The following is a 27,251-nucleotide window of genomic DNA, read 5'->3' on the forward strand; positions in this document are numbered from 1 at the left end:
GTTGGGGGGGGGGGCAACATGAGCAACCCTCCAGTCCTCCGGCACCTCACCTGTATTTAAGGATGCTACAAAGATATCTGTCAGGGCCTCAGCTATTTCCTCTCTTGCCTCCCTCAGCAACCTGGGAGAGATCCCCTCTGGTCCTGGGGATTTGTCTACCTTCATAGTCTCTAGCCTACCCAACACATCTTCCCTACTTATGTCAACGTGATCCAGAGTAATCAAATTTCTGTCTCTAATTTCAACATTCATCATGTCCTTCTCCTCAGTGAACACTGATACAAAGTAATTATTCAGAATCTCACCCATTCTCTCAGGTTCGACACACAGCCTTCCTTTGTTATCCTTTAGTGGACCAATCCTTTCTCTAGTTACCCGCTTGCTTCTTATGTAAGAATAAAAGGCTTTGGGACTCTCCTTAATTCTGCTCACGAAAGCTATTTCATGACCCCTTTTAGCCCACTTGATTCCTCGTTTAAGACTGGTCCTACTCTTCTTATATTCCTGCAGGGCCCGTTCTGTTCTAAGCTGCCTGAACCTTATGCATGCTTCCCTTTTCCTCTTGACGAGTTGTAATTTCTCCTGTCATCCACGGTTCACGAATCTTGCCCTTCCTATCCTTTGCTTTCAACAGGACATGCCTATCCTGCACTATCTTTAACCTATCTTTGAAAGCCTCCCACATCTCAGATGTGGACTTCCCTTCAAATAGCTGTGTCCAATCCACATTTCCCAGCTCCTGCCTAATTTTTATATATTTGGCCTTGGCCCAGTTTAGTACTCTTCCCTCAGGACCATCTTTGTCTATGAGTATTCTAAAACTTACAGAATTGTGGTCACTGTTGCCAAAGAAATCCCCCTACTGCAACTTCTACCACCTGACCTGACTCATTCCCCAACACCAAGTCCAAAATGGCCCCTTCCCTCATCAGACTATTGACATACTGCTGTAGAAAACTTTCTTGGATGCTCTTTACAAATTCTGCCCCATCCAGACCTCTGACACTAAGTGTATCCCAGTCAATGCTCGGAAGATTAAAGTCTCCCATCACCATCACCATGTTGCCTCTACATCTATCCATAATCTGTTGACCTATTTATTCTTCTGCCTCACGCTCACTGTTGGGAGGCCTGTAACACAGCCCCACCAATGTAACTGCACCTTTCTTATCTCACAGCTCCAACCATAATTCGTCACTCCTCAAGCCTTTCAAAGTGTTCTCCTTTAGCACAGCATTGATATCATCCCTGCCCAGCAATGCAACTCCATCCCCTTTTCACTTCCCTCCCTGTTGTGTGAGGCGTCTATATCCTGGAACATTTACTTGCCAATCATGTCCTTCCTTCAACCAAGTCTCTGTGATCGCAATAACATCATACTCCCAGGCACCAATCTAAGCCCTAAGGTCATCTGCCTTACCCACTATACTCCTTGCATTAAAGTAGATGCACTTCAGGCCACCAGTTCTTTTGCATTCATCTGCTTTCTGCCTACTCTTCCCCTTATTAATGCCAACTTCATGATTCTTACAGTCTCCAGTTTCCACCTCACTGTCTACTTGTCTTCTCTTCTGGCTCCCAGCCCCCTGCCACATTAGTTTAAAACCCCCCCAACAGCAGTAGCAAAAAGCTCCCCCAGGACATTAGTTCCAGTCTGATTCAGGTCTGGACTGTCCAATTAGTAATAGTCCCATCTTCCCCAGAACTGGTCCCAATGTCCCACAAATCTGAACCCCTCCCTACTACACCATCCCTCAAGCCACGTGTTCATCCTGCTTGATCTTTCATTTCTACGTTGGCTAGCACGTGGCACTGGAAGTAATCCCGAAATCACTCCCTTTGAGGTCCTCGATTTCAACTTCTGCCCTAGCTTTCAAGAATTTTGCTTTCAGGAGCTCCTCTTGTTTTTTAAAATTATATCATTAGTGCCTATATGCACCAAGACAACTGGCTGGTCACCTTGCCCTTTTAGAACGCCCTCCAGCCAATCAGTGACATCCCTCACCGGAGTACCTGGGAGGCAACATACCATCTGGGAGACATGTTTTCGGCTACAGAACCACCTATCTATTTCCCTTACAATACAATCCCCAATGACTATGTCCAACTGATGGTAATTGCATCCAGTGCTGCCCCAGACCTGTCTAACTACGCCCAGTGCTGCCCCTGACCTGTCTAACTACACCCAGTGCTGCCCTTGACCTGTCTATTTACACCCAGTGCTGCCCTTGACCAGTCTAACTACACTCAGTGCAGCCTCTGACGTGTCGAATTACACCCAGTGCTGTCCCAGAACTGTCTAATTACGTCCAGTGCTGCCCCTACCTGTCTAGCTGCACCCAGTGCTGCCCCTGACCTGTCAAACGACACCCAGTGCTGCCACTGATCTGTCTAATTACACCCAGTGCTGCCCCTGACCTGTCTATTTACACCCAGTGCTGCCCTTGACCTGTCTATTTACACCCAGTGCTGCCCTTGACCTGTCTAATTACACCCAGTGCTGCCCTTGACTGTCTATTTACACCCAGTGCTGTACTTGACCTGTCCAATTACACCCAGTGCAGCACCTGACTTGTCTAACTACTGGATTAGTGGTGCTGGAAGAGCACAGCAGTTCAGGCAGCATCCAACGAGCAGCGAAATCGACGTTTCGGGCAAAAGCCCTCCAGTGCTGTCCCTGACCTGTCTAACTACAGCCAGTGCTGACTTTGACTTGTCTAATTACACCCAGTGCTGCCCCTGACCTGTCAAACTACACCGAGTGCTGTCCTTGACTGTCTAATTACACACAGTGCAGCACCTGACTTGTCTAACTACACCCAGTGCTGTCCCTGACCTGTCTAACTACACCCAGTGCTGCCGCTGATCTGTCTAACTACACCCAGTGCTGCCCCTGACCTGTATATTTACACCCAGTGCTGCCCCTGCCCTGTATATTTTCACCCAGTGCAGCCCTCGACCTGTCTATTTTCACCCAGTGCTGCCCCTGACCTGTCTTATTTCACCCAGTACGGTATTTGACCTGTATATTTACACCCAGTGCTGCCCCTGACCTATCTAGTTACACCCAGTGCTGCCCCCGACCTGCCTAACTGCACCCAGTTCTGCCTAACCTGTCTAACATCAACCAGTGCTGGCCCTGACCTGTCTAACATCAACCAGTGCTGGCCCTGACCTGTCTAACATCAACCAGTGCTGGCCCTGACCTGTCTAATTACACCCAGTGCTGGCCCTGACCTGTCTAATTACACCCAGTGCTGGCCCTGACCTGTCTAATTACACCCAGTGCTGGCCCTGACCTGTCTAATTACACCCAGTGCTGGCCCAGACCTGTCTAATTACACCCAGTGCTGGCCCTGACCTGTCTAATTACACCCAGTGCTGGCCCTGACCTGTCTAATTACACCCAGTGCTGGCCCTGACCTGTCTAATTACACCCAGTGCTGGCCCTGACCTGTCTAATTACACCCAGTGCTGCGCCTGACCTGTCTAATTACATTCAGTGCTACCTCTAACCTGTCTTATTTCACTCAGTACGACATTTGACCTGTCTAATTACACCCAGTGCTGCCCCTGACCTGTCTAATTACACCCAGTGCTGCCCCTGACCTGTCTAATTACACCCAGTGCAGCCCCTGACCTGTCCAACTGTACGCAGTGCTTCCCCTGACCTGTCTTAACTGTACCCAGTGCTGCCTCTAACCGATCTAATTACCCCCACTGCTGCCCTTGACCTGTCTAACTACGCCCAGTCCTAACTTTGACTTGTCTAATTACACCCAGTGCTGCCCCTGACCAGTCTAATTACATCCAGTGCTGCACCAACCTGTCAAACTACACCCAGTGCTGCATCGACCTGTCAAACTACACCCAGTGCTGAATTGACCTGTCTAATTACAACCAGTGCTGCCCTTGACCTGTCTAATTACACCCAGTGCTGTCTCTGACCTGTCAAGTTACACCCAGTGCTGCCACTGACCTGTCTAATTTCACCCAGTGCTGCGCCTGACCTGTCTAATTACATTCAGTGCTACCTCTAACCTGTCTTATTTCACTCAGTACGACATTTGACCTGTATATTTACACCCAGTGTTGCTCCTGCCCTGTATATTTATACCCAGTGCTGCCCCCGACCTGCCTAACTGCACCCAGTTCTGCCTGATCTGTCTAACTTCAACCAGTCCTGCCCCTGACCTGTCTAATTACACCCATTGCTACCTGTGTCCTGTCTAATTACACCCAGTACTGCCCCGGACCTGTCTAATTACACCCAGTGCTGCCCCTGACCTGTCTAATTATACCCAGTGCAGCCCCTGACCTGTCCAACTGTACGCAGTGCTTTCCCTGACCTGTCTTAACTGTACCCAGTGCTGCTCTGACCGGTCTAATTACCCCCAGTGCTGGCCCTGACCTGTCTAACCACAGCCAGTGCTGACTCTGACTTGTCTAATTACACCCAGTGCAGCACCTGACGAGGCTAATTACACCCAGTGCTGGCCCTGACCTGTCAAACTACATCCAGTGCTGTCCTTGACCTGTCTAATTACACCCAGTGCTGCCCTTGACCAATCTAATTACACCCAGTGCTGCCCCTGACTAATCTAGTTACACCCAGTGCTGCCCCCGACCTGCCTAACTGCACCCAGAGCTACCTCTGACTGGTCTAACTACACCCAGTGCTGCCCCTGACCTGTCTAATTACATTCAGTGCTACCTCTAACCTGTCTTATTTCACCCAGTACGACATTTGACCTGTATATTTACACCCAGTGCTGCCCCTGACCTGTCTAATTACACCCAGTGCTGCCCCTGACCTGTCTAATTACACCCAGTGCAGCCCCTGACCTGTCCAACTGTACGCAGTGCTTCCCCTGACCTGTCTTAACTGTACCCAGTGCTGCCTCTAACCGATCTAATTACCCCCACTGCTGCCCTTGACCTGTCTAACTACGCCCAGTCCTAACTTTGACTTGTCTAATTACACCCAGTGCTGCCCCTGACCAGTCTAATTACATCCAGTGCTGCACCAACCTGTCAAACTACACCCAGTGCTGCATCGACCTGTCAAACTACACCCAGTGCTGAATTGACCTGTCTAATTACAACCAGTGCTGCCCTTGACCTGTCTAATTACACCCAGTGCTGCCCTTGACCTGTCTAATTACACCCAGTGCTGTCTCTGACCTGTCAAGTTACACCCAGTGCTGCCCTTGACCTGTCTAATTACACCCAGTGCTGTCTCTGACCTGTCAAGTTACACCCAGTGCTGCCACTGACCTGTCTAATTTCACCCAGTGCTGCCCCTGACCTGTCTAATTACCCCCAGTGCTGCTCTTGACCTGTCTAACGACAGCCAGTGCTGACTCTGATTTGTCTAATTACACTCAGTGCTGCCCCCGACCTGCCTAACTGCACCGTGTTCTGCCTGATCTGTCTAACTTCAACCAGTCCTGCCCCTGACCTGTCTAATTACACCCATTGCTACCTGTGTCCTGTCTAATTACACCCAGTACTGCCCCGGACCTGTCTAATTACACCCAGTGCTGCCCCTGACCTGTCTAATTACACCCAGTGCTGCCCCTAACCTACCACACTACACCCAGTGCTGTCCTTGACCTGGATTAGTGGTGCTGGAAGAGCACAGCAGTTCAGGCAGCATCCAACAAGCAGCGAAATCAACGTTTCGGGCAAAAGCCCTTCATCAGGAATAAAGGCAGTGAGCCTGAAGCGTGGAGAGATAAGCTAGAGGAGGGTGGGGGTGGGGAGAAAGTAGCATAGAGTACAATGGGTGAGTGGGGGAGAGGATGAAGGTGATAGGTCAAGGAGGAGAGGGTGGAGTGGAGAGGTGGAAAAGAAGATAGGCAGGTTGGAAGAGCTTCAGAGCAGAGGAAATGACCTGGGAGTTGCAGTGGGAGAGGGACTCCCTGAGATTCTTGTAGAGAGAGGAGGAAAACTTCTTCAAGGCAGGCATCCTAGCAAGAGGATTCGCAGTAGGATTAAAATCAACAAGGTAAAAACAATGACTGCAGATGCTGAAAACCAAATACTGGATTAGTGGTGCTGGAAGAGCTCTCCCACTGCAACTCCCAGGTCATTTCCTCTGCTCTGAAGCTCTTCCGACCTGCCTATCTTCTTTTCCACCTATCCACTCCACCCTCTCCTCCTTGACCTATCACCTTCATCTCCTCCCCCACTCACCCATTGTACTCTATGCTACTTTCTCCCCACCCCCACCCTCCTCTAGCTTATCTCTCCATGCTTCAGGCTCACTGCCTTTATTCCTGATGAAGGGCTTTTGCCCGAAACGTTGATTTCGTTGCTCGTTGGATGCTGCCTGAACTGCTGTGCTCTTCCAGCACCACTAATCCAGTATTTGGTATTCAGCATCTGCAGTCATTGTTTTTACCCTGTCTAATTACATCCAGTGCTGCCCCTGACTTGTGCAACTACACACAGTGCTGCCCTTGACCGGCCTAATTACACCCCAGTGCTGCCCTTGACCTGTCTATTACCCCCAGTGCTGCCCTTGGCCTGTCTAGTTATACCCAGTGCTGCCTCTGACCGGTCTAATTACCCCCAGTGCTGCCCTTGACCTGTCTAATTACACCCAGTGCTGCCCCTGACCTGTCTAATTTCACCCAGTACTGCATTTGACCTGTATAATTACACTCGGTGCTGCCCCAGACCTGTCTAATAAAAACAAAGCTGCCCCCTACCTGTCTAACTACACCCAGTGCTTCCCCTGACCTGTCTAATTTCACCCAGTACTGCATTTGACCTGTATATTTACACCCAGTGCTGCCCTAAACTGCCTAACTGCACCGAGTTCTGCCTGACCTGTCTAACTTCAACCAGTCCTGCCCCTGACCTGTCTAATTACACCCATTGCTACCTGTGTCCTGTCTAATTTCACCCAGTGCTGCCCCTGACCTGTCTAATTACACCCAGTGCTGCCTCTGACTGGTCTAATTACCCCAGTGCTGCCCTTGACCTGTCTATTACTCCCAGTGCTGCCCTTGACCTGTCTAGGTATACCCACTGCTGCCCCTGACCTGTCTAATTACACCCAGTGCTGCACCAACCTGTCAAACTACACCCAGTGCTGTCCTTGAGCTGTCTAATTACACCCAGTGCTGCCTCTGACTGGTCTAATTACACCCAGTGCTGCCCTTGGCCTGTCTAATTAACCCCAGTGCTGCCCTTGACCTGTCTATTACCCCCAGTGCTGCCCTTGGCCTGTCTAGTTATACCCAGTGCTGCCTCTGACCGGTCTAATTACACTCAGTGCTGCCCTTGACCTGTCTAATTACACCCAGTGCTGCCCCTGACCTGTCTAATTACACCCAGTGCTGCCCCTGACCTGTCTAATTTCACCCAGTACTGCATTTGACCTGTATAATTACACTCGGTGCTGCCCCAGACCTGTCTAATAAAAACAAAGCTGCCCCCTACCTGTCTAGCTGCACCCAGTGCTGCCCCCGACTTGTCTAACTACACCCAGTGCTTCCCCTGACCTGTCTAATTTCACCCAGTACTGCATTTGACCTGTATATTTACACCCAGTGCTGCCCTAAACTGCCTAACTGCACCGAGTTCTGCCTGACCTGTCTAACTTCAACCAGTCCTGCCCCTGACCTGTCTAATTACACCCATTGCTACCTGTGTCCTGTCTAATTACACCCAGTGCTGCCTCTGACTGGTCTAATTACCCCAGTGCTGCCCTTGACCTGTCTATTACTCCCAGTGCTGCCCTTGACCTGTCTAGGTATACCCACTGCTGCCCCTGACCTGTCTAATTACACCCAGTGCTGCACCAACCTGTCAAACTACACCCAGTGCTGTCCTTGAGCTGTCTAATTACACTCAGTGCTACATCTGACCTGTCTAATTACACCCAGTGCTGCCCCTGATCTGTCTAATTAGGCCCAGTGCTGACCCTGACCTGTCAAACTACACCCAGTGCTGTCCTTGACATGTCTAATTACACCCAGTACTGCTCCTGACTTGGTTAATTACACCCAATGCTGCCCCTGACCTGTTTAATTACACGTAGTGCTTCCCCTAATCTGTCTTAATTACACCTAGTGCTCCCCCTTACCTGTATGACTACACCCAGTGTTGTCCCTGACCTGTTTAATTACACACAGTGCTTCCCCTGACCTGTCTAGTTACACACAGTGCTGCCGCTGACCTATCTTCTAACTACACCAGTGCTGCCCTTCACCTGTCTAATTACACCCAGTGCTGCTCCTGACCTGTCTAATTTCACCCAGTGCTGCCCCTGACCTGTCCAATTTCACCCAGTACTGCACTCGACCTGTCTAATTATACCCAGTGCTGTCCCTGACCTGTCTAACTGTACCCAGTGCAGCCACTGACCTGTTTAACTACATCCAGTGCTGCCACTGACCTGACGAAATATGCCCAGTGCTGCCCCTGATATATCTAATTACTCCCAGTGCTGCCCCTGACCTGTCTAATTACACGCAGTGCTGCCTCAGACTTGTGTAACTACGCCCAGTGCTGTCCCTGATCTGTCTAATTACACCCAGTGCTGCCTCTGACCTGTCTAACTACACCCAGTGCTGACTCTGCTTGTCTAATTACACCCAATGTTGCCCCTGACCTGTCTAATTACAACCAGTGCTGTCCTTGACCTGTCTAATTATACCCAGTGCTGCCTCAGAGTTGTGTAACTACACCCAGTGCTGTCCCTGACCTGTCTAATTACGCCCAGTGCTGCCTCTGACCTGTCTAATTACAACCAGTGCTGTCCTTGACCTGTCTAATTACGCCCAGTGCTGCCTCTGACCTGTCTACTTACACCCAGTGCTACCTCTAACCGCTCTAACAACGCCCAGTGCTGCCCCAACCTGTCCACTTTCACCCAGTACTGCACTCAACCTGTCTAATTACACCCAGCGCTGCACCTGATCTGTCTAACTACACCCAGTGTTTCCCCTGACCTGTCTAACTACACCCAGTGTTTCCCCTGACCTGTCTAACTATACCCAGTTTGGCCTCAGACTTGACTAACTACACCCGGTGCTGCCCCTGACATGTCTAATTACACATAGTGCTACCACTGATCTGTCTAATTAAACCCAGTGCTACCCGGACTTGCCAAATTACACACTGTGCTTCCCCTGACTAATCCAGTTACACCCAGTGCTAACCCCGACCTGTGTAACTGCACCCAGTTCTGCCTGACCGATCTAACTTCAACCAGTGCTTCCCCTGACCTGTCTAACTATACCCAGTGCCTCCACTGACCTGTCTAACTATACCCTTTGCTGCCCCTAACCTGTCTAATTACACCCAGTGCTGCCCCTGACCTGTCTAATTACACCCAGTGCTGCTCCTGACCTGTCTAATTACACCCAGTGCTGGCCCTGACCTGTCTAATTACACCCAGTGCTGTCCTTGACCTGTCTAATGACACCCAGTGCTACCTCTGACCTGTCTAATTACACCCAGTGCTACCTGTGACCTGTCTAGTTATACAAAGTACTGCCCAGACCTGTCTAATTACACCCAGTACTGCCCCGGACCTGTCTAATTACACCCAATGCTGTCCTTGACCTGTCTAATTACACCCAGTGCTGCCCCTGACCTGTCTAATTACACCCAGTGCTGTCCTTGACCTGTCTAATTATACCCAGTGTTGCCCCTGACCTGTCTAATTACACCCACTGCTGCCTCAGACTTGTGTAACTACGCCCAGTGCAGCACCTGACCTGTCTAATTACGCCCAGTGCTGCCTCTGACCTGTCTACTTACACCCAGTGCTGCCTCTGACCTGTCTACTTACACCCAGTGCTACCTCTAACCGCTCTAACAACACCCAGTGCTGCCCCAACCTGTCCAATTTCACCCAGTACTGCACTCAACCTGTCTCATTACACTCAGTGCTGTACCTGACCTGTCTAACTACACCCAGTGCTGCACCTGACCTGTCTAACTGCACCCAGTACTTCCCCTGACCTGTCTAACTACACCCAGTGTTTCCCCTGACCTGTCTAACTATACCCAGTTTGGCCTCAGACTTGACTAACTACACCCGGTGCTGCCCCTGATATGTCAAATTACACACAGTGCTACCACTGATCTGTCTAATTAAACCCAGTGCTGACCCTGGTCTGTCTAATTACACCCAGTGCTGACCCTGGTCTGTCTAATTACACCCAGTGCTGCCCCTGGTCTGTCTAATTACACCCAGTGCTGCCCCTGACCTGTCTAATTACACCCAGTGCTGTCCTTGACCTGTCTAATGACCCCCAGTGCTACCTCTGACCTGTCTAATTACACCCAGTGCTACCTGTGACCTGTCTAGTTATACAAAGTGCTGCCCAGACCTGTCTAATTACACCCAGTACTGCCCCGGACCTGTCTAATTACACCCAGTACTGCCCCGGACCTGTCTAATTACACCCAGTGCTGTCCTTGACCTGTCTAATTACACCCAGTGCTGCCCCTGACCTGTCTAATTACACCCAGTGCTGTCCTTGACCTGTCTAATTATACCCAGTGTTGCCCCTGACCTGTCTAATTACACCCACTGCTGCCTCAGACTTGTGTAACTACGCCCAGTGCAGCACCTGACCTGTCTAATTACGCCCAGTGCTGCCTCTGACCTGTCTACTTACACCCAGTGCTGCCTCTGACCTGTGTACTTACACCCAGTGCTACCTCTAACCGCTCTAACAACACCCAGTGCTGCCCCAACCTGTCCAATTTCACCCAGTACTGCACTCAACCTGTCTCATTACACTCAGTGCTGTACCTGACCTGTCTAACTACACCCAGTGCTGCACCTGACCTGTCTAACTACACCCAGTACTTCCCCTGACCTGTCTAACTACACCCAGTGTTTCCCCTGACCTGTCTAACTATACCCAGTTTGGCCTCAGACTTGACTAACTACACCCGGTGCTGCCCCTGATATGTCAAATTACACACAGTGCTACCACTGATCTGTCTAATTAAACCCAGTGCTACCCGGACTTGCCTAATTACACACTCTGCTTCCCCTGACTTGTCCAGTTACACCAAGTGCTGCCCCCGACCTGCCTAACTGCACCCAGTTCTGCCTGACCTATCTAACTTCAACCAGTGCAGCCCCTGACCTGTCTAATTACACCCAGTGCTGCCCCTGACCTGTCCAACTGTACCCAGTGCTTCCCCTGACCTGTCTAACTATACGCGGTGCTGCCCCTGACCTGTCTAACTGCACCCAGTGCTTCCCCTGACCTGTCTAACTATACCCAGTGCCTCCACTGACCTGTCTAATTACACCCAGTGCTGCCCCTGACCTGTCCAACTGTACCCAGTGCTTCCCCTAACCTGTCTAACTATACGCGGTGCTGCCCCTGACCTGTCTAACTGCACCCAGTGCTTCCCCTCACCTGTCAAACTATACCCAGTGCCTCCACTGACCTGTCTAATTACACCTAGTGCTGCCCCTGACCTGTCTAATTACACCCAGTGCTGCCCTTGACGTGTCTAATTACCCAGTGCTGCCCTTGACCTGTCTAAATACGCCCAGTACTGCCCCTGACCTGTCTAATTACCCCCAGTGCTGCCCCTGACCTGTCTAATTACACGCATTGCTACCTGTGTCCTGTCTAATTACACCCAATGCTGCCGCTGATCTGTGTAATTACACCCAGTGCTGCCTCTGACTGGTCTAATTACCCCCAGTGCTGCCCTTGACCTGTCTAATTAGCCCCAGTGCTGCCCTTGACCTGTCTATTACTCCCAGTGCTGCCCTTGACCTGTCTAGTTATACCCAGTGCTGCCTCCAACCAGTCTAATTACCCCCAGTGCTGCTCTTGACCTGTATAATTACCCCCAGTGCTGCCCTTGACCTTTCTAACTACACCCATTGCTACCTGTGCCCTGTCTAATTACACCCAGTGCTGCTCAGTGTAACTATGCTCAGTGCAGCACCTGACCTGTCTAACTACACCCAGTGCTGCCTCTGACCTGTCTAATTACACCCAGTGCTGCCTCTGACCTGTCTGCATAGACCCAGTGCTACCTCTAACCGCTCTAACTTCACCCAGTGCTGCCCCAACCTGTCCACTTTCACCCAGTACTGCACTCAACCTGTCTAATTACACCCAGCGCTGCACCTGATCTGTCTAACTACACCCAGTACTTCCCCTGACCTGTCTAACTACACCCAGTGCCTCCACTGACCTGTCTAACTATACCCAGTTTGGCCTCAGACTTGACTAACTACACCCGGTGCTGCCCCTGATATGTCTAATTCCACCCAATGCTACCACTTATCTGTCTAATTCAACCCAGTGCTACCCAGACTTGCCTAACTACACACAGTGCTTCCCCTGACTTGTCCAGTTACACACAGTGCTTCCCTGACCTGTCTAGTTACACACAGTGCTACCGCTGACCTGACTAATTACGCCCAGTGCTGCCCTTCACCTGACTAATTACGCCCAGTGCTGCCCCTTACCTTTCTAATTACACCCAATGCTGCCACTGTCCTGTCTAATTACACCCAATGCTGCCACTGTCCTGTCTAATTACACCCAATGCTGCCACTGTCCTGACTAATTACACTCAGTGCTGCCCTTGACCTGTCTAATTACACCCAGTACTGCCCCTGACCTGTCTAATTACGCCCAGTACTGCCCCTGACCTGTCTAATTACACCCAGTGCTGCCCCTGACCTGGATTAGTGGTGCTGGAAGAGCACAGCAGTTCAGGCAGCATCCAAGGAGCAGCGAAATCGACGTTTCGGGCAAAAGCCCTTCATCAGGAATAAAGGCAGTGAGCCTGAAGCATGGAGAGATAAGCTAGAGGAGGGTGGGGGTGGGGAGAAAGTAGCATAGAGTACAATGGGTGAGTGGGGGAGAGGATGAAGGTGATAGGTCAAGGAGGAGAGGGTGGAGTGGAGAGGTGGAAAAGGAGATAGGCAGGTCAGACAAGTCATGGGGACAGTGCTGAGCTAGAAGTTTGGAACTAGGGTGAGGTGGGGGAAGGGGAAATGAAGAAACTGTTGAAGTCCACATTGATGCCCTGCGGTTGAAGTGTTCCGAGGCGGAAGATGAGGCGTTCTTCCTCCAGGCGTCTGGTAGTGAGGGAGCGGCGGTGAAGGAGGCCCAGGACCTCCATGTCCTCGGCAGTGTGGGAGGGTGAGTTGAAATGTTGGGCCACGGGGCGGTGTGGTTGATTGGTGCGGGTGTCCCGGAGATGTTCCCTAAAGCGCTCTGCTAGGAGGCGCCCAGTCTCACCAATGTAGAGGAGATCACATCGGGAGCAACGGATACAATAAATGATATTAGTGGATGTGCAAGTAAAACTTTGATGGATGTGGAAGGCTCCCTTAGGGCCTTGGATAGAGGTGAGGGAGGAGATGTGGGCGCAGGTTTTACAGTTCCTGCGGTGGCAGGGGAAAGTGCCAGGATGGGAGGGTGAGTTGTAGGGGGGGGCGTGGACCTGACCAGGTAGGCACGGAGGGAACGGTCTTTGCGGAAGGCGGAAAGGGGTGGGGAGGGAAATATATCCCTGGTGGTGGGGTCTGTTTGGAGGTGGCGGAAATGTCGGCGGATGATTTGGTTTATGCGAAGGTTTGTAGGGTGGAAGGTGAGCACCAGGGGCGTTCTGTCCTTGTTACGGTTGGAGGGGTGGTGTCTGAGGGCAGAGGTGCGGGATGTGGACGAGGTGCGTTGGAGGGCATCTTTAATCACGTGGGAAGGGAAATTGCGGTCTCTCAAGAAGGAGGCCATCTGGTGTGTTCTGTGGCGGAACTAGTCCTCCTGGGAGCAGATACGGCGGAGGCGGAGAAATTGGGAATATGGGATGGCATTTTTGCAAGTGGTAGGGTGGGAAGAGGTGTAATCCAGGTAGCTGTGGGAGTCGGTGGGTTTGTAAAAAATGTCAGTGTCAAGTCGGTCGTCATTAATGGAGTTGGAGACGTCCAGGAAGGAGAAGGAGGTGTCAGAGATGGTCCAGGTGATGTGTTGGTGAAGTTGATGAATTACTCAACCTCCTCCAACAAAGAGACAGGCATAGCTGGGGCCCATACGTGTGCCCATGGCTACGCCTTTGGTCTGGAGGAAGTGGGACGATTCAAAGGAGAAATTGTTAAGGGTGAGGACCAAACAAATGAGTGTCGGTGGAAGGGTACTGTTGGGTACATCTGGAGAAAAAACAGAGGGCTTGGAGGCCCTGGTCATGATGGATGGAGGTGTAGAGGGATTGGATATCCATGGTGAAGATGAGACGTTGGGGGCCAGGGAAACGGAAGTCTTGGAGGAGGTGGAGGATGTGGGTGGTGTCTCGAACATACACAATATAACGCTGTGATATAACGATGTGGGTGGTGTCTCGAACATTTGTGAGGAGTTCCTGGGCTAGGGGGCATAGGACAGTGTCGAGGTAGATCGAGATGAGTTCAGTGGGGCAGGAGCATGCTGAGACAATGTGTCGGCCAGGGTGGTCAGGCTTGTGGACCTTGGGAAGGAGGTAGAACTGGGCAGTGCGGGGTTCCCGGATATGAGGTTAGAAGCTGTGGGTGGGAGATCTCCTGAGGTGATGAGGTTCTGTATGGTCTCGGAGATGATGGTTTGGTGATGGGGGGTGGGGTCATGGTCGAGGGGGCAGTAGGAAGAGGTGTCCTCGAGTTAGTGTTTGGCTTCAGCGGTGTAGAGGTCAGTGCACCAGACTAACTCACTGCCCCTGACCTGTCAAATTACACCCAGTGCTGCCCCTGACCTGTCTAATTGCACCCCGTGCTGCCCTTGACCTGTCTAAATACACCCAGTGCTGACCCTGACCTGTCTAACTTCCCCCAGTGCTGCCCCTGACCTGTCTAACTGCACCCAGTGCTGCTTCTGACCTATCTCACTTCACCCAGTGCTGCCCCTGACCTGTCTAACGACTCCCAGTGCTGCTTCTGACCTGTCTAACTACACCCAGTGCTGCCCCTGACCTGTCTAACTACACCCAGTGCTACCTGTAACCTGTAAAATTACACCCAGTGCTACCCTTGACCTGTCCGATTACGCCCAATGCTGCCCTTGACCTGTCTATTTACTCCCAGTGCAACCTCTTGGCCTCTCTAATTACACCCAATGCTCCCCCTGACCTGTCTAATTACGCCCAGTGCTGCCCCTGACCTGTCTAATTACATCCTGTGCTCCCCCTGACTTGTCTCATTACACCCAGTGCTACCTGTAACCTGTCTCATTACACCCAGTGCTGCCCTGGACATGTCTAATTACATCCAATGCTCCCCCTGACCTGTCTAATTACACCCATTGCTGCCCCTGACCTGTCTCATTACACATATTGATTCCTCTGACCTTTTTAACTACACCCAGTGCTCCCAGTGTATAATTGCACACAAGTGCTACCCTGACCTGTCTAATTATACCCAGTGCCCACCCTGACCTGTCTAATTACACCCAGTGCTACCCCTGACCTGTCTAACTACTCCCAGTGCTGCCCCTGACTTGTCTAATTACGCCCAACGCTGCCTTGACCTGTCTAATTACACCTAGTGCTCCCCTGACCTGTATGACTAAACCCAGTGTTGCCCCTGACCTGTTTAATTACACCCAGTGCTACCTCTGACCTGTCTAATTATTCCAAGTGCTGCCCACATCTGTCTAATTGCACCCAATGCTGCCCTTGACTTGTCTATTTACTCCCAGTGCTGCCCCTTGGCCTCTCTAATTAAACCCAGTGCTGCCCTGACCTGTCTAATTATGCCCAGTGCTCCCTCTCACTTGTCTGACTACACCCAGCGCTGCTCTTGACCTGTCTAATTATGCCTGGTGCTGTCCCTGACCTGTCTAATTATACCCAGTGCAGCCCCTGCCCCTTCTATGTGCAGCCAGTGCTACCCTTGACCTGTCTAATTACACCCAGTGCTGCCCTTGACTTGTCTGTTTACTCCCAGTGCTGCCCCTTGGCCTCTCTAATTACGCCCTACGCTGCCTCTGACCTGTCTAATTACACCTAGTGCTGCCCTGACCTGTCTAATTATACCTAGTGCTCCCCTGACCTGTATGAGTGCACCCAGTGTTGCCCCTGACCTGTTTAATTACATTCAGTGCTGCCGCTGACCTGTCTAATTACACCCAGCACTGCCCCTGACATGTCTAATTATGCCCAGTGCAGCCTCAACCTGTCTAATTACGCCCAGTGCTGCCTTTGACCTGTCTAATTACACTCAGAGCTGCCCCTGACCTGTCTAATTACACCCAGTGCTGCCTTTGACCTGTCTAATTACACTCAGAGCTGCCCCTGACCTGTCTAATTACGCCCAGTGCTGCCCTTGACCTGACTAATTATACCCAGTGCTGCCCCATACCTGTCTACTTACGCCCAGTGCTGCCCCTGCCCTATCTAATTTTGCCCACTGCTGTCCCTGACCTGTGTAATTACACCGAGTGCTGCCCTTGACCTATTTAACGATACTCATTGCTGACCCTGACCTGTCTAATTAACCCATTGATGCCCCGACCTGTCTAATTTCACCCAGTGCTGCCTCTGACGTGTCTACTTGCCCGCAGTGCTGCTCCTGATCTGTCTAATTAAACCCAGTGCTGCCCTGACCTGTCTAATTGCACCCAGTGCTGCCCTGACCTGTCTAATTATACCCAATGCTGCCTCTGACGTGTCTACTTGCCCGCAGTGCTGCTCCTGATCTGTCTAATTAAACCCAGTGCTGCCCTGACCTGTCTAATTACACCCAGTGCTGCCCTGACTTGTCTAATTATACCCAATGCTGCCCCTGACGTGTCTACTTGCCCCCAGTGCTGCTCCTGACCTGTCTAATTAAACCCAGTGCTGCCCTGACCTGTCTAATTACACCCAGTGCTGCCCTGACCTGTCTAATTATACTCAGTGCTGCCCCTGACCTTTCTAAGCGCAGCCAGTGCTGCCCTTGACTTGTCTATTTACTCCCAATGCTGCTCCTTGGCCTCTCTAATTAAACCCAGTGCTGCCCCTGCCCTGTCTAACTACACCCAGTGCTGCACTTGACCCGTCTAATTATGCAATTCAACCTGAGCAAATGCGAGGTCTTGCACTTTGGAAAAAAGAATAAAAGTGTAGACTACTTTCTAAACGGTGAGAAAATTCGTAAAGCCAAAGTACAAAGGGATTTGGGAGTGCTAGACGAGGATTCTCTAAAGGTCAACATGCAGATTGAGTCCATGATTAAGAAAGCGAATGCAATGTTGTCATTTATCTCAAGAGGGTTGGAATATAAAAGCACCATTGTGCTACTGAGACTTTATAAACTCTGGTTAGGCCCCATTTGGAGTACTGTGTCCAGTTTTGGTCCCCACACCTCAGGAAGGACATACTGGCATTGGAGTGTGTCCAGCGGAGATTCACACGGTTGATCCCTGGAATGGTAGGTCTAACATACGAGGAACGGCTGAGGATCCTGGGATTGTATTCATTGGAGTTTAGAAGATTAAGGGGAGATTTAATAGAAACTTACAAGGTAATACATGGCTTGGAAAGGGTGGACGCTAGGAAATTGTTTCCGTTAGGCGAGGAGACTAAGACCCGTGGACACAGCCTTAGAATTAGAGGGGGTCATTTCAGAACAGAAATGCGGAGACATTTCTTCAGCCAGAGAGTGGTGGGCCTGTGGAATTAATTGCCGCAGAGTGCAGTGGAGGCCGGGACTCTAAATGTCTTCAAGGCAGAGATTGATAAATTCTTGATGTCATAAGGAATTAAGGGCTACGGGGAGAAAGCTGGTAAGTGGAGTTGAAATGCCCATCAGCCATGATCGAATGGCGGAGTGGACACGATGGGCCGAATGGCCTTACTTCCACTCCCATGTCTTATGGTCTAATGGTCTTAATTATACCTTGTACCCCTTGTCCTGTCTGATTACACCCATTGCTGCTCTTGACCTGTCTAATTGCACCCAGTGCTGCCCCTGACCTGTCTCCCTGACCTGTGTTATTATACCCAGTGCTGCCTATGACCTTTCTAAGTGCAGCCAGTGCTGTCCCTGACCTGTGTAATTACACCCAGTGCTGCCCTTGACTTGTCTATTTACTCCCAGTGCTGCCCCTGAACTGTCTAATTACCCCAAGTGCTGCTTCTGTCCTGTCTAACTACACCCATTTCGGCCTCTGACCTGCCTAATTACTGGTTTTATGATTTTGATGGAATAAGGACTGAGATTGGGATGGAGCATAACCAATTTGGTAGCTTCGTGGTTAGCACTGCTGACTCACAGCTCCAGGGATATGGATGCTACATTCTCCCTGGGTCTGCTTGGGTTTCCTCTGAATACTCCGGTTGCCTCCCACAGTCCAAAGATGTGCAAGTTAGGTGAATTGGACATGCTAAATTGCCCATAGCTGCCACAGATACTTGGGTCGGCCACAGGAAATGAAGAGTTTCAGGAAAAAGGGTGGTGGGTGTGGGTCGGAGAATCTCTCCAAAGATCATATGTTGAGTCCAGCTGCTGCTGATGGCTCACTGCACCAAAGTTTGGGATTTTTCGTTAGTCTATTTCGCTCGTGATGATGAACATGGTGAAGTACAGTCATCAGTACGGAGGGATGTGGTAGTTTTCTTTGAACTTGTTACACTTGAAGACATCTCCATGGTGTCAATATTGTGGGATGGCACGTTGCCAGGAATGGTAATGCGGAGGAGTGTGGGATATTTTTGGATTGATACAGTTCAGTGACACAAGTTCACATTGAATTCACTACATGGTTTGTACTCCACCAGAATGGGTTTTCCATTGCCTACACAGTGCGGGTCTTAGAGGAAAGAAATGTAGCTAAATTTCCCACTCTGATCACAACTCAATGCCCTTGCTGGAAATAGAGGTGTGCACGGTACTAAAGTGAGGAATCTGATTCCCCAACTGGCACTCAGTGTACAATAGTGTCTAACGGAGGAGTCAGGCTCTTCAGCAAAAGTAGAGAGAAAGTTGGAGAAAGTCATGTTTCCTTTTTCTGTTTTACAGAAGGATTGCACAGTACTACACCAGCGAATACGGACAGGGTAAATGCTGCAAATATTTCCTAACCATCACCCAGACAACTGCACAATTGTGCAAAGACATCCAGTCCCTTCACAGCATTGCTCAAACACAGAGAAAGTTAGGCAGAGAAACCATCACCGGGAAATCAGTTGGTCAAGGGAGCTTTGACATATTATCAGATCTGAAAGTGGTCAGTGGTGTGGAGCCTTCCATCAGAACCAGCCGTCTGTGGGTGATCGATCAGGGTGAGGCTGGGAAAAAGTGTGAGTGGCTCCAAGTGTGGTGAGAGCTTCAATCATTCATCGAGCCTCATGAACCACTGACTCATTTATACAGGGGACAGGCTTTTCAAGTCTGAGGTGTGAAACGTGGACAGGCTCAGAAAGTCTCCTCATACACAAGCTGTGTCTGTTCTATAACGTTAATGGAAGAGAAGCCATTCAAGTGTGAGGTGTGTGACCAATCATTCTCACGCACAGCCCATTTTCTTATACACCAGCGAACTCACACAGGGGACAAACCATTCACATGTGAAGTGTGCAACAAATCATTCTCGCAGTCATCGAATCTCCACAGACACCGACGCATTCATACAGGAGAGAAACCATTCACATGTGAGGTCTGTCATAAAGCCTTCACACTGTCATCGAGCCTCTTGCTCCATCAGACAATCCACACAGGAGAGAAACCTTTCAAGTGTAAAGTTTGTGATAAAGCTTTTCCAACATCTACAAGACTTCTGTTACACCAGAGCATCCATACCGGGGAGAAACCTTTTCGGTGTCGGCTGTGCGACAAATCATTCTCTGAGTCATCTCACTTTCACTCACACCAACGTGTTCACACTGGAGAGAAACCATTCACCTGCCAAGTGTGTAACAAATCATTCTCACTGTCATCAAACCTCCGTGAACACCAACGCCTTCACACTGGGGAGAAGCCATTCAAGTGTGAGGTGTGTAAAAAGAGCTTTGCACAATTGTCGGGCCTGGTGAAACACCGACACACTCACACAGGGGAGAAGAAAATATTCACTTGTGAGGTGTGTAATAAGGAGTTTGAACAGTTGTGGGGAATGTTGGATCACCGTCGCATTCACACAGTCAGGGAAGCCAAGTGAGATGTGTGACTGAGCATTCACACAGTCAGTGACAATCAGCAAACACTGATACATTCATACTGAGGGAAGGTGGCTTAAGGCTGACTTTTGTGACAAAGGCTTCACAATGTCCTTCCTGACACACCAGATGACTCGTTCAGGGATCAGTCTATTCAATGATGAGGTGTGAGATCATGCCTTCCCACTGCCAGAGACATTTGCAAAACATGGACACATTCACACTGAGGAGAAATCGTTCGAGGGTGAAGTGTTTAACGAGCGAAGTGAACAGTGATTGGGCCTGATGTATCATGGATGCATTCACTCTGAAGAATGTGAAAAAATCTTCACAAACTCGTCTATGCTTTTGCTCCATCAGAGAACCAACACACTGAGGTGATTCTTCAGGTGTGAGATTGAGAAGAAGGTTCTTCAAGCGTCCTGAGACACCAGAGGGTTCACAGAGGAGGAGAAAAGCCTTCAAACGCCATATTTGTTTTAAGGTTTTCATGCACTTTTCCAATTTCTTGAAGTGCCAGAGGACCTATAATGGTGAGAAACCATTCAAGTGTGCGGTGTTTATAAGGCTTTCATACAGTCAGTGTACCTCCTGGTCCATCAACACACACACACGGGAGAAACACTATTGGTTAGAGTTGTGGAAGAAAACCTTCATGCAATTGTCAGACCTCCTGGAACATAAGCTCCAGGAAGGGCAGCACAGTGGCACAGCAGTTAGCACTGCTGTCTCACAGCGCCAGAGACCCGGGTTCAATTCCCACCTCGGGCAACTGTCTGTGTGGAGTTTGCACATTCTCGCCGTGTCAGCGTGGGTGCTCTGGTTTCCTGACACAGTCCAAAGATGTGCATTGGCAATGCTAAATTGCCCGTAGTATTAGGTGAAGGGGTAAACGTAGGGGAATGTGTCTGGGTGGGTTACTCTTCGGAGGGTCGGTGTGGACTTGTTGGGCCCAGGGACCTACTTCCACACTGTAAATAATCTAATCTAATCATATAAGTGAACCCACATGGGAGATGAAGCCTTCTAGTGTAACGTGTTTGCATTATTTTACCCCACCTCCTCTTTGTCCACACGCTAACATATCTACACCTACTTGGAGCCAGTCACCTGCGTCCATTGCACTGAGAGCCACCTGTGTTGATTACCCTGCAGTGCTCACACAGGAGAGTGTCATTCCAAAGTACTATCTGTCTGTCTCAGCAGCGTCTGTCTCCAGCCTCTCTCACCAGTATTTCAAGAAGAACGATTTAGCCTTTCATCAGCTTTCCGAACATCACCAGAAGGTGACATCTATATGTATAGAAGCACCTGTATAAACTTAGCTTCCTTTCAGTGCTCTGTTCGGTAAAAGTCTCTCACTGACTCTGATTCTAACCAAGATAACTATCAGATTCTCAATGTTTCAAAGGGCTTCAGCTTCTGACCTTTCAGCAGAAGGAACCAGGGAGGAGCCAGTGCTGAAATAATATGGATACCTCAGTTAGATTCAGGGTCTTTGGTCTAGGTAGATGGAGAATCAGCCAGCAATCCCAATTTCTTATCGGTGAGCCCAGCTGGGAAGAGCAGGATGAATCTTGGCTGTGACAGTCTCCATTGTCTCACAACATTCATTATCTGTTTGTCCATGTGCTGAATGGCCACTCAAACAGAGCACTAGAGGCCAATTCATGTCCACAGCCGATCCTCCAACAGGTAACATTTATTAAGTATCTTATTATAGTAAAACATCCCAAAGTGTATCAGAAGACATAATCAGCCAAGAATTAACAGTAAGACAGAAGAGAGATTAGGAGAGGATGAATGGAAATAGCCAAAGAGGATGGGTTCAACTTGTCCGAATGGGAGAGAGAAAAAAACAGAGATAGTTAAGGAGGGAATTCTAAAGATCTTTTAATGACCAAGGCACCCCTATTCCAAGTACTGTTTACACATCAAAAAGAAATTGTTCAAGTGTGAGATTTACATTCAAGCTTTCATGATGTCTTTGAGGAACTAGATTTGCCAGAGTAATCATTGAGAGTGTGTGACAGACTTTTTACCCCTCATACCCCTTCCCCACCTTCTCTCCATCGTACATTGTCTTTTGTAGATAATAGTTCTCTCTTGAATGCCTCCATTGCACCTGCCTCCACTACACTCTCAGACAGAGCATTCCAGACCCCAACCACTGGCTGTTTGAAATGTTTTTCCTCATGTCACCAGTGTCTCTTTTTGACAATCACCTGAAACTCGTATTCCCTCCTCCTCAGTCCGTTCACAAGTGGGACCATGTAGAGTCTTGGAAGTATGCATCATGGAAACAGGTCCTTCGGTCCAACTCATCCATGCCAACCAGATTTCCTGAACTGAGCAAGACCCATTTACCTACATTTGGCCCATTTCCTATCTGTTACCCTTCCAAATGTCTTTTAAATATTGTGATTGTACTCACCTCTACCACTTATGGCAGTTCATTCCATATACACACCATCTTGTGTGTGAAAAATCTCCCTTTTGAATATTTCTATTCTCACTTTAAACCTATGCCCTTAGTTTTGGACACCCTTACCCTGGGGGAAAGAACTCCGGCAGGGTAATCCCTCAATACGTTGGTTAGTTCTTCCAAAGGAGCAATTGCAAATTAGTCATGTGAGAAAGTGTGATGAAAAGTTGTTGAGGAGGCTGACTTTGGAGAGGAGAGGTGCCACAACAGCAGCATTGAAGGAAAGAGAACAGGTCGCTATTTAATTGACATTAAAAGTGCTCAATAAAACCTACCAGACCTGAATGACAAACAGAGTGTTGTTATGGTGTAAATTTGAATTGTCAAAGGTAAAAGTTACTACTCCTCAATCATGATATCATAGAATCTCCACAAAGTGCAAGAAGGTCATTCAACCCAACGATTCCACACCAACCTTCCAAAGGTTATCTCACCCAGACCCACACCACTACCCTATCCTTGTAACCCTGCGTGTTCCTGATCCACTTAGCCTGCACATCTCTGGACACTCTGGGCAATTTAGCATAGCCAGTCCACCTCATCTGCACATCTTTACACTGTGGGAACAAACCGAAAGATCCAGAGGAAGTCCACACACGGGAAGAATGTACAAACAGAGTCACCTGAGGATGAATTGATATCTACTCTGGGCACATGTAATATTAAAAAGCTTTCCAGGGGTGTTCATTAGAACTTGCAGGAGATTCCAAGTGGACATATTCCAATCATTGAGAAAACATATGAATTTACATTTTATTTGAAATGACCAAAGCAACTTAGATCAGAAAAATGTCATTTATAATAATCATTGTAAAAACACACCAAACATTTTCCAAAGAAATGTTAACCATTTCCCTTGTCTTTGTGAATAAACACATTTTTTTGTAGCTGTATTGATACACCCATGGATGCAAATGGAGCCATTTGCTTTTTTAAATACTTTCTCAGACTGTGCTGCCAACTTCAGACATTTTGAACAGATAGGCCAAGGTCTGTCTGATCCTACACTCTTTTGGAACTCTACCTCTGTTTTAGATTGTCTTTGTGCATTCACTTCACACTTCACACTTCGCACTTCTCTACATAAAATTTCTTTTCCCACCTCTCCACCCATTTGACAAACCTGTCTCATTTTGATATTTCACGCTGACCTTTTCAAGGTTCATGATAGCTTCAACTTCTGTACTTGGTAAAATGTCATTATTGTGTCATGTGCAGCAAGGTCATTAATTATATCTCAGGAAATGCTGTGTCCCAAAACACAGTGACCCTTGGAGAACCCCATTCTCAAACTTCCTGCAGCCTCAGAAATAGACATTAACCATTCCTCACTGTCTCTGGTTACTCGGCCCATTTTGTATCTGTGAAGCTACTTTCCCTTTGATTCTGTGAGTTGTAACTTATCTCACAAATCCATTGTACAGCATGTTTTCAAATGCCTTTTGGCATCAGAATAACAGTGTTCCCTCATCAAACCTCTCAGTTACCTCAGCAAATGACTTACATAAGTCATTACACTATCATTGCCCTTTACTAATCTGTTTTGCATTTTGTCAATTAACCAACACTTACCCAAGTGATTTCACTTCCTTCTCAACTATTGTTTCAAGAAGCTTTCCTCACACTAATGTTAAACTGAATAACTTAACAGGTTGTTGCTGCATTTGTCTTGACATATTTTTAAATGCAAATAATAATTTACAATTCTCCCATTCTCCTCCCAATTCTCAGGAAAACTGAAAAATTGGGGAGTGCCTCCAGAATTCTCACTCCAGCCAAATAATCTTCTCATCAGCAGACTCAATGGCTGAATGGCTTAATTTCTGCTCCGATGTCTTATGGTCTAAAGGCAGCGATCGTTCATGTACTATTTCACCTCAGTCTTTTATTCCAATTTATCTGGTCAGGTGCATTCTTATTTCATTTCAGTTGGTTTTCCTGAAATTAGTTCTTATTCCGAATTGTTCCTTGTCTTTCTGTGTCACCACACCTAAACCCTCTGATACAGTGATCACCATCCCCGAAAGGTGCCCCCATTGACACTTGCAACTTTTCAGTGACATCCTTAATCCTGGCATGAGCAGGTTAATGCCTTGATTCATGCTTATGGCACAGGAACATTTGTTGTTGATATCAAGTCTCCTATCACGATTACTTTTTCCGGTCTTCTGTGTGTCCCTCTGTTCGGTTGAGCCAGCTGTGGTGCCATGGACTCTTCTGATTATTTATGACATTCATCAGGATTCAGAGTTCAACACTGGTTGGAGAGTGAGATACACTTAGGGGTCCTTCCTTCCTGACACTTCCTAAATCACTCCTGAACAGCCTGGCTCTGGTTTTAAAGGTGTGAAGTGTGTATTTGTAAAATGAGCCAGATCTCAGGAGTGGGTATGGGGTAGAATAAGACCCTTCTTTAGTTGGTGATGTGAAGTACAGATAGATCATTGTTAGGTGATGGCTGTTACTATGGGGAATGTTTGTATTTCCCTGTCTGGGATGACCACTATTCTGAGTACAGGGAAGGAGTGGAGTTAGCTTTGTCAAACCCAAGATTCTTCAATCCATAATACCTGAACATAAAAATAGTGTGATGAGAATCATTTCAAAATTAAATTCATGTTTTGTAAATGAACTTGAGTCACTTTCAAATACTGTGTTATTTTGGTTGATTCACATTTTGATGTAAGCTGAATATTGTATTGTTGTTTGTCTGTTTAATTATTCTTCTGTGCAGATTTAGAAATCTTAATAAATTCACTGTTTCACTTAAGCCAAGCGATCTAATTTCTCAGGAGCAATTTCACTCAGGACATCCCAGATGTCTCCTATTTCAAGGGCTGCAGTTTCGCCTCCCACGTGATCAACAATGCCTTCCAGTGCACGTCCTCCACTTCCCGCACCTCTGCTCTCAAGCCCCCAACCCTCTAACCGCAACAAGGATAAAACTCCCCCAGTCCTCACCTTCCACCCCAATCATCTTTGGAGACAACGCATCCTCTGCCGTTTCTGCCACCTACAGTCAGACTCCACTACCAGCGATATATTTCCCTCTCCACCCCTATCTGCATTCCGCAGAGACCATTCCCTCTGTGACTCCCTGATTAGGTCCACACCTCCCATCAATCCACCCTACAGCCGGCACCTTTCTTTGCCATCACAAGAGCTGTAAAATCTGCACCCACACCTCCCCTTTCACCTCTGTTCAAGGTACCATCGGATCTTATCACATCTGGCAGAGGTTTTCCTGCACATCCACCCATCTCATCTACTGCATCCGGTGCTCTCGATGTGGTCTCCTCCACTTCGAGGAGACAGAACGCCAACTGACGGAACATCTCTGGGACACACACACCAAACAACCCCACCGCCATGTTGGCCAACCACTTCAACTCTCCCTCCCACTCCTCCAAGAACATACAAGTCCTGGGCCTCCTCCACCACTAAATCCAAGCCACCCAACTGGAAGAAGAACGTCTCATTTTCCACCTTGGGACCCGTCAACCACACGGCATCAACATCAACTTCACCAGTTTTCTACTCTCCCCTCCCTCCACTTCATCCCAGAACCAACCCTCCAACTTGACACCACCCACTTGAACTGTCATATCTGTCCATCTTTCTTCCCACCGATCTGCTCCACCCTCCCCTCTGACCTATTCACTGTCACTGCTCCACTTGCATCTACTTATTGCCTTCCCAGTTCTTTTCCCACCACACCCGTCCCCACCCTCTTATTTATCTGTCAGCCCCATTCCTCTATCAATTAGTTTATAATTGGCAGTTCACGGGAAGTATTCATCTCCCTAAAAAAATGGAGACTTGCATTCATACATCAGCTTCCACAACTTTAGGGGATCAAAAAACACCTTTTCAACAATGATGTGAAGGATTGCACGTAACTGAGTTCACAAATTGTATGCTCCAATTCGCTGTAATGGCTCAGCCTCAGTGCTCGGGTCTCTGGAGTAAGACTTGAATCCAAACCCTCTGACTCAGAGGTGGGAATGAGAACGCAAGACAGACTGAAATTGTGAGATAATATTTGCATGTATGTAGGAGGTCAGGAGAAGGGAAACTAATAGAGAAAAGAGTAGACTTCAGGAGTGAAGAACTTCCTATGGATGAGGTACTGTTTGAGGATCCACAACCAAGCAACATCAAACCATCTTAAGTCTCACTAATCTCTGTACTGCATCACTCAAGAACAACCATCTATCGTCCAAAAATCCCTTGTCTTCTTCAATGAGACTGAACTGCAGTGGGTTTTCTCACCACTTATATGCACTGTATCTGACAGACTTCCCCTTTTGCCCTTGTGTTGCTCACAAATGCATCCAATAACATTGAGGCTGGTAATGTGGGAGTCACTGAGGATGGGTAGTCTTGATCTTGATCTGAAAGTGTGTGTGACCTGGTGAGTGAGTGTTGGCCAATATTATTCCTGGTCTCTTTCTTCAGATGTTGTTCTTCCCTCCTTTGAATCTGCTGTTTTCACCTGTCCTGCCAAAAACAAATAAACCTTGACCCCTCAGTCCATGTAAATGAGTGACCTGCTTTGTTCCTCATCCAAGTCCTTCAACAGAATGTCACGTCCAAATCGTGAAGTGGGATATTAGTCAAGTGGGTGGGGAGGAGCTGTGCGCGA

At 48.6% G+C, this 27,251-nt stretch overlaps 1 protein-coding gene across 5 annotated transcripts in view; it reads left to right on the forward strand.

Moving 5' to 3' along the window:
* The window catches only part of LOC140455489 (uncharacterized), a 68,187-nt gene extending 42,811 nt beyond the window's left edge, over positions 1 to 25,376 (forward strand). For 3 of the 5 annotated variants that reach the window (XM_072550425.1, XM_072550427.1, XM_072550426.1), the window contains one exon: positions 18,986 to 25,376. In XM_072550425.1, coding sequence (XP_072406526.1) covers positions 19,428 to 20,123 — 696 coding nt within the window. In that variant the 5' untranslated portion in view covers positions 18,986 to 19,427 and the 3' untranslated portion in view covers positions 20,124 to 25,376. Of the gene's footprint in view, positions 1 to 13,044; positions 13,161 to 18,985 lie in introns of those variants that run through there. The other 2 variants (XR_011952878.1, XM_072550429.1) reach the window with 2 other exon arrangements.
* Positions 25,377 to 27,251: the final 1,875 nt, after the last annotated feature.

This window comes from Chiloscyllium punctatum, chromosome 30 (genome assembly GCF_047496795.1).
Source record: "Chiloscyllium punctatum isolate Juve2018m chromosome 30, sChiPun1.3, whole genome shotgun sequence".
Taxonomy (NCBI): Eukaryota; Metazoa; Chordata; class Chondrichthyes; order Orectolobiformes; family Hemiscylliidae; genus Chiloscyllium; species Chiloscyllium punctatum.